Here is a 7,233-nt window from a genome sequence, read left to right as displayed (position 1 = left end):
TCTATAACAGAGATGGCAAAGAAAGATTAAGGCTACAGTTAAAACATAGTTACATATCAACGGCCTGTATCTGACGGAAAGAATCTGTGGAAATGCCAGTGCCATCACCCGTTTCCTGTGGCCAGAACTGCTGAAGTCGCTGTCCTCTGGGGCCAGGAGGAGCCAGCCCACCTGAACAGGCTTAGTCTGCGACAGAGAATGATATCTACTCTATTCTTTATGTTTTAAATCAAATAAAATAACATAAAATTAATGTCACTTTAAAAAAAAAAAGGTAAAGAAATTATATCCTCACCTGAAACAGATCTAGTTCGCCGAGTTTGTGCGAATCCACGGTTTTGAAGCAGTTTTGACATTTACTTTTATTGAAGATGTTGGCCTGAAAGCGATGACACCGATTCTCGCGTGCAGAAAACATCGTTTTTGAGGGGAAATGTGAAAGTGTCGACATTTACTTTTTTTTTGTTTAATAAAGTAAAATTACTAAATAACTAATTTAAAGTGACGATTGTGACATTCACAGCAAAAAATAGGCCTACACTTTTTTTTTTTTTTTTTTTTTTTTTTTTTTTAAAAAAAAAAAAAAAAAAAGAATGAATGAATGAATGAAAAAAGGTAAGGTGAACTCGTCTTATATTAATGGTGTCCGTGCCGTTCATATGTCTTATCTTTCTGTCTTTCAGTCATTTCACTGATAGTTGCAGATTTGTGGAGTCTCGGGGATACCTGAGTGATACACGGATCTAAACGCGGCCAACGCGACATTAACACATGCTGCAGAGTTCAGCTCTTCTAGTAAGAGACGCCGAAACAACCAAACAAACCACAGAGCGTGGCTGTCGATGGCGTCATATTCGGTGGCAGGGATTTTGATTCATTCCAGTGATTCGATTATTTTGAACCCGTTCACCAGAAAGATTCATTCAGATTCGTTCATTGATTCGTTCAGTGGTCCTTTCTACAAATTGTAAAAAGTTGTAATCTAACTTTTGTTGATATTGAAAGGTTTAAACCCCTGCACATGTAGAAACACATACTATTTTATGTAAAAATAACGTCTTTTAAGTGTATCTTTTTGCTTTGACTTCCTAAGGGTGTACAAGACAGATTTAGAGGCAGGTTTTTAATGTTTTATTTTTAATTTTTACAGTGTGGTATGCTACTACATGTGCCACATGACCTCACTACATTTTATATTTATTTCAGCAAATGACGTCCAGTTACCTTTTTGTGTGTGTGTGAAAATGCCCTGAACTTGCAGTGTAGTCAAACAATACATTAAAAGTAGATGTTAGAATCACTTTCAATTCATTAACCTAACAATGGAAAGGTCAAGCTGTGTACAGTTGCATTATGGGATATAGTACCCAGTGTGCTCTGGCTGTATGAATATGATAAAAAATGAATATGATAAAATATGAATACCATTAAAAAAAATATATATATATACCGTCAGTATTTTTAATGAATTTTATTTATAGTTAAAATACATTACATAAAGGAATACAGATTTGATTTCTATATGATGAGTGGTAATGATGAAATATATATATTATCAATGACAAAACCAACAAAGAGCATTATGTTTAAAAAGATCTTAATTCATGCCACACCTGTCTGTAAAATCATTAGCATAAATGCTTGTCTGAATGTGTGAGTGAAAGTGATATCCATTAAAATTCTCCACCCTCTGCTTTCAGATCAACTTTCATCTTCTGTTTCTTCATTATGGCCTCCAACTCAGTGGCCTTCCGCTCATCCTGAAACAGAGCGACGAGAAGACAGATATGAAGAGAATCATAATTTATTTCTGCTAATTTCCCTCCTGTTTGTTCAGTGATTTCCAGTCGCCTTAAACATTCACTGAGACAAATCAACTTTGAAATGTTCTGACAAATTACTTCTATACTGTAAGTGAAAATGCTTCTATTTCACTACATTTTAATTATGTAACTATTGACCTATTAATGCAGCATTTTAAAATGCTTTTGCTTGAAACCCCTAGTTAATATTCTTCATTTTAAGTTGTTTTTGTTTAATATTTAGATTTTTCAAAATCCTAAAACTGTTTATTTCTAATCTTAAATTAAAAAGAGAGAAAGGGATCATTTTTTTCCCCCAATACATTTTTAATTTGGTCTCAGACCGCACCATAAATATTCACAGTAACTATCCCCAGTCGAAGGTGACTGACAGAAGATCCCTTTTCTATTAATTGAGTTCTGACAACTGAAACTGCCAAAGGGAAATATGAGAAGGCATGATATTTTGTGAGAATGTTTCTGGGAGTGAGTGATTTACCTCCAGCAGTGCTTTCTGCACCATGATCTGGCTGTAAACTCTGGTTCCCTCTTCTGGACAAACAGCACGCAGCTCCTCCTTATTCAGAGAGAAGAGCTGAGCTCCCGTAAGGACACCCAGACTCTGTACAGTGCTGAGACAGAGATAGAGATTAAACACATGAGCAAAGGTCTTAGATCAGTTTTAGCTCCAGATTGTTATGTCCATGTGATGTGTGTATTTTACTCACTAATCATTGAAGCCTTTGGCCATGAGCCACCCCTGAACCTCAGTTTGAGGGGAGTGATAGTCCAGCGGTGCTGTTGTCTCATTTGCTTTGTTAATTACCACTGGACGTATTGATGCTGATTTACCATTAGCCAATCGCTGCAAGAGCTCATCATTCATCAAAAATACTGTTAACACACATAAATATTACAGTAAGAAATCAAATAAAATATACATTTTTAAAAGTGGACATTTATGACATCCTCTGATATGATATATAAGGGATAATGTACAGTCAGTCGGTCATTATAAAAAAATCCCAGAGAAGTCTCATTTCATTCAGTTTTGTTATTTTTCACTAAAACTATTAAAAATGCTTTTGGTAGTTGAAATGAGCTGTAATAATTTAAAACATATAGATGAACTGAAAAACTTAAAACTGTTGCCTTGGCAACTAACTTCAATAAGCATGTTTAAGTTTAAGTACTAAAATTCCAAAACTAAAACCGAAATAACAATTAATTAAAGCTATATGTAAATCATTTAAAAACAAAAACTGATAAAATGACAAAACATTTCTTTGAATGAAACTGAAAATATAAAAATAAAAGCTAATTTAAAATATGAATAAAAATTGTATATATAATAGTATATAAATAATACTAAAATTACATTAGTATAATTCTGAAAGGGTTTTGTTTTATGATACTGCTCATGTGACTCTAAAGCATCCAGCTTATTAAACAACTATTTACCAAAAGAATAAATCCATACATATAAATAACATTTATTATTTAAATCAATATTTATTATTATTAACTATAAAATAATTATTGATTTGAATTTAATTAGGTTTTTATTATGCGAAAAAGAAAAAAGAATACCCAGAATTAAACTGGCATAGTGTTAAAGTCTTTTACCAAGTACAAATGGTCAAACATACAGTTTTGTGGACATATTTGACTGCAGAATGTCACAAATGACCAATCAAAATCAAGTACTCCTGAGAGTCAAATACTAATACTGGAGAAAAATCAGTCAGATGTTTATGAATAAAATGCAAAATAATTTTTGAAATGACACTAAGCCATTCATAAATAATGACTTCACCATCTTCCATAACCTCAAGGTATTTAACTTTTACTCCAGAAGTACTGTCCTTGCAATCATACTTTGAATAAAAGGCATTTGTTAAATAGTTAGAAGTCACTAATTTACAAATAATGCAGTTATAAACATTACCTTTATCTCCGTTTTCTCCAATTGGTGGCATACTGTGGGGGCGTGGATCAGGGTGGAATGCATTTTTGCCTGTGGAACTGGGTAGAACACAGGAGAACCTCCCTCCTCCTGGGGGAGGAATAGGAGCTTTCTATGAAAATATGATAGGAATTAGTTTGTGACTTAGCATGTGAGTGTGTTGCTGATTACATATGTGAGCGCATGATGCCTTTACCATGGACTGCTTGCGCATTACTACGTTGGAAGAGTCAACTTCTGCATGATTGATTGGCTCGAGGATATTATGTGGAACAAAACCAATCTGGCCGTATTCATTCCTACATTTCCACCATCGCTTTGATGACACTAACACCTAAGACAGAGAGCATAAGAGACAGAGAGAGACAAAGTAAGGGTAAATGTAGTTTGTCAGTTTTTCAAGCTATTCCTTAAGATATGGGGAAAACATGTGGTGGAACCCATCCTCATGTGGCTTTTTTTTATATATATATATATATATATATATATAAATGTTTTAATATAAAAATACATATTTTAAATATTTTATATTATAATATTAAGAATTTTTTTTATAATAAAACATATGTTCACAAAACTGTGTTTTTAAATATTGACATTTATAATGACATTTTAAAATGTAATTTATTCCTGTGATGGTAAAGCTGAATTTTCCGGTCTTCAGTGTCACATGATCCTTCAGAAATCATTCTGATATGCTGATTTAATGTTCAAGAAACATTTAATAAAAAAAATTTTACTGACCCCAAACTTTTGAATAGTCGTGTGTAGTCGTAATACATGTGAATTAAAATAAGTGCAAAAAGGGAAGCCTTGCTTGTATGTATGTCTATGCAAGATACCTCCAGAGTTTCTCCATGTAATACTGAGAGTTCACTACTGTTTCGTGCCACAAAGTCATAACTGCAACGGTACAGCCTTTCATCATGAGGAGGCAAGGAGTCTTCAATCCTAAACCGAAATCACACAAAATGAAACAAAGTGGCATCACAAAGACACCGCACTCACACACACACACACACACACACACACACACACACAGCTGACTGGTCAATACTAACCCGTCATGTTCCTGGTATACAGTTAGACGTGCCTGATCAATGGCCTGTGGAAAGAGAAAGGAAGGAATTGAAGGTGGTTTGTATTGTGGCTGTGTTTATGTCAGTGAGTGTGAGGTTTCATACCTGCCGAGTCTGCATAAGGGCTTCATGTTTGTGCTGGGACTCTATGGGGTCCTCGATGGGTTGTCCGTATGCATCTATGGTCATTGGCTGCCAACCATCCAGAAAGACAGGTGTGTATTGATTCACAGTCTTGCCGAGTTGAGGGCTGACAAACACAAACTGGAGTTAACTAACCAATCTTCATTAGTTAAAGCCTTTATTTTGCAAAATCGAGCCCTTAATAGAGAATTTACACTTTTTATAATGTGCTTTTCCTTCCTTTTTGAAGCGCAAACACTCCTTTCCCCATTAAATATAATACTACGCCACCCTGCATCATATTTGCTGAATGAAATCCAATACTTGTTTCTTACTAATTTTGGGGTGTTGATTCCAAAAATAGTGCCTTTTATGCTCTAGCATGTCACACTTTCTCATAAAATATGATGTGCTTTTCACAGCGTTTTGCTTTCGATAGCAATTTGTAAGGTGAATAAGTCTTATCCAATAATAACCAGAGAAAAAAATGCCACAAAGACACGATTCCTATCTTCCTCTGGTTCACGTTACTATTTGTTCAATTCTCAGGCGATTTTCACACGTATGAATGATTATGAAGACATTACTTTATGCCTAATCCTGATTTCAAGGTTAGAATTATGGCCTGTGACAGAAACAGAAAATTATATATTTTGTGAAAAAAGCTTATTTGGTTATAACTTATGTTTACATAAAAATTCTTTGATTTTAATGGAGAATTTGAACATATTTTTCCACTCCTTTGCAGACTGTAAATTAAATTATATATTTTGAGTACTTATTTTTGCTATTAAACCACAACTTTTAACATTCTACTGCTTTTGTTATTTTAATAAGTGCATTAAAGTTTGATATATATATATATATATATATATATATAAAAATTGTGTATATATTTTTTGTATGTGATGAAAAGTTTTTATAGATATTTTTGAACTCCGTATAATCAAAATAAGTAATATAAAGCCTTTTTTGCAAATCAGAATTTTTTTTTAAGATACAGGGCTTTGTTATAGAGAAGAACAACTAGAACTTATGTTGTGTTCTTTTTTGTGCAAAGCAAAAGAGAGTTATACAGGTTTGGAACAACATTAGGGTGAGTAAATAAACTGAGTAAATAATCCGTTTAAGCGAGGTTCAAACTCAAAAGTAGATATCTATTTGGTTGTGCATTCTAATAGTATGATATCCATTCTACAGTTTTGCTACTGACTATGGTATGGTCCAGTTTGATCCGAGTGAATTCCACAGTTGTTTCTCTTGTTCATTAAGGTTCTGCTGTAGTAGAGAGATTGCTCCACTGGTCATAGCGGGGCTGGAGACTGTTGCTGCCAACTCAGGACCACCTGTGGTCTTTACCATCTGGTGAACATACAACAAAACATATACACCATATGGCAATTACAAATTATTTCCTTATTTTGTGGAAAAACTTAACCTCTGTTCTCTTCTAAATTAAAGTTAGAGGAAGTTATACCTATGTTGCCAATTCTATGTATAATAGATTTTGAATTAGGCATGTGAATGTTAGTGTTTGGGTGAGTCTCTCTGGATGTCTGCTGTGTGTGAGTGTGTAATACTCTTACCAAGTGCAAAGGGATGAAAACATGGTGCAAGAGTTCTTCTGCGGTTGGCTCTGAGATTTTCATCTTCAGGCGATCCTACAACACAGACACACACACTGGTCAAGCACAGCAGTTTTATGAAGCTCTTAAAGCTGTCTTTTCTGCTCTACTACTCAAGCAACCAAACAAAATTGCAAAAAAATAGCTGGAGAAAAAACACCTCCCTCACTGTAAAATCCAATAGACTCGTCATCAGTCATCATGAATGTTGAATTTTCAATACAACTGAAATATTTGAGAGAACATCACATAAGCTAACTTCATATTCAATTGATGTTGATTTTCCTAAAATGTTTATTTTTTATTTTTTATGCACCATTATAGTGATTAGCGTTCCCTTTGGTCGGGCACTTGGAACTTTGTTTATGCTACTATAATTATCTTTCTGTTAATGCAGCAGTGCGTTGTGAAGGCAGAGTAATTTGGCTTCAAGGGAAGAAAATTAATAAATAGATTGCTTTTAGAAGGTGACTTATTGTCTAATTAAATTAATGTGTTATTTTATTGTGCTTGTGTTAGTTAATTAATTTTTGCAAAATTTATTTTTCATAAATACCTTAGGAAGCTTAAAATTGGGTTTATATAATCCTTAAATAGTGTGTGGTAATATGCTTAAAAACACACACAGACTTAAACAT

General features: G+C 33.8%; 1 protein-coding gene across 1 annotated transcript in view; it reads right to left on the bottom strand.

Annotated features, from left to right (window-relative positions):
• Positions 1–1,474: 1,474 nt before the first annotated feature.
• Positions 1,475–7,233, bottom strand: part of LOC107653556 (epidermal growth factor receptor kinase substrate 8-like protein 1) — a 14,115-nt gene continuing 8,356 nt past the window's right edge. Inside the window, exons 7-16 of the mRNA XM_016440298.1 lie at positions 6,557–6,631; positions 6,184–6,332; positions 4,953–5,097; positions 4,830–4,873; positions 4,611–4,719; positions 3,965–4,102; positions 3,751–3,880; positions 2,531–2,696; positions 2,302–2,434; positions 1,475–1,760 (exon numbers count right to left, since the gene is read on the bottom strand). Of these exons, the coding sequence (XP_016295784.1) occupies positions 1,674–1,760; positions 2,302–2,434; positions 2,531–2,696; positions 3,751–3,880; positions 3,965–4,102; positions 4,611–4,719; positions 4,830–4,873; positions 4,953–5,097; positions 6,184–6,332; positions 6,557–6,631 (1,176 nt within the window). The 3' untranslated portion in view covers positions 1,475–1,673. The remainder of the gene's footprint in view (positions 1,761–2,301; positions 2,435–2,530; positions 2,697–3,750; positions 3,881–3,964; positions 4,103–4,610; positions 4,720–4,829; positions 4,874–4,952; positions 5,098–6,183; positions 6,333–6,556; positions 6,632–7,233) is intronic.

Source organism: Sinocyclocheilus anshuiensis, unplaced genomic scaffold (assembly GCF_001515605.1).
Source record: "Sinocyclocheilus anshuiensis isolate Anshui unplaced genomic scaffold, SAMN03320099.WGS_v1.1 scaffold2013, whole genome shotgun sequence".
NCBI lineage: Eukaryota > Metazoa > Chordata > Actinopteri > Cypriniformes > Cyprinidae > Sinocyclocheilus > Sinocyclocheilus anshuiensis.
The sequence above is the reverse complement of the archived record's forward strand: the minus strand, read 5'-3'. Positions and strand labels throughout refer to the sequence as shown.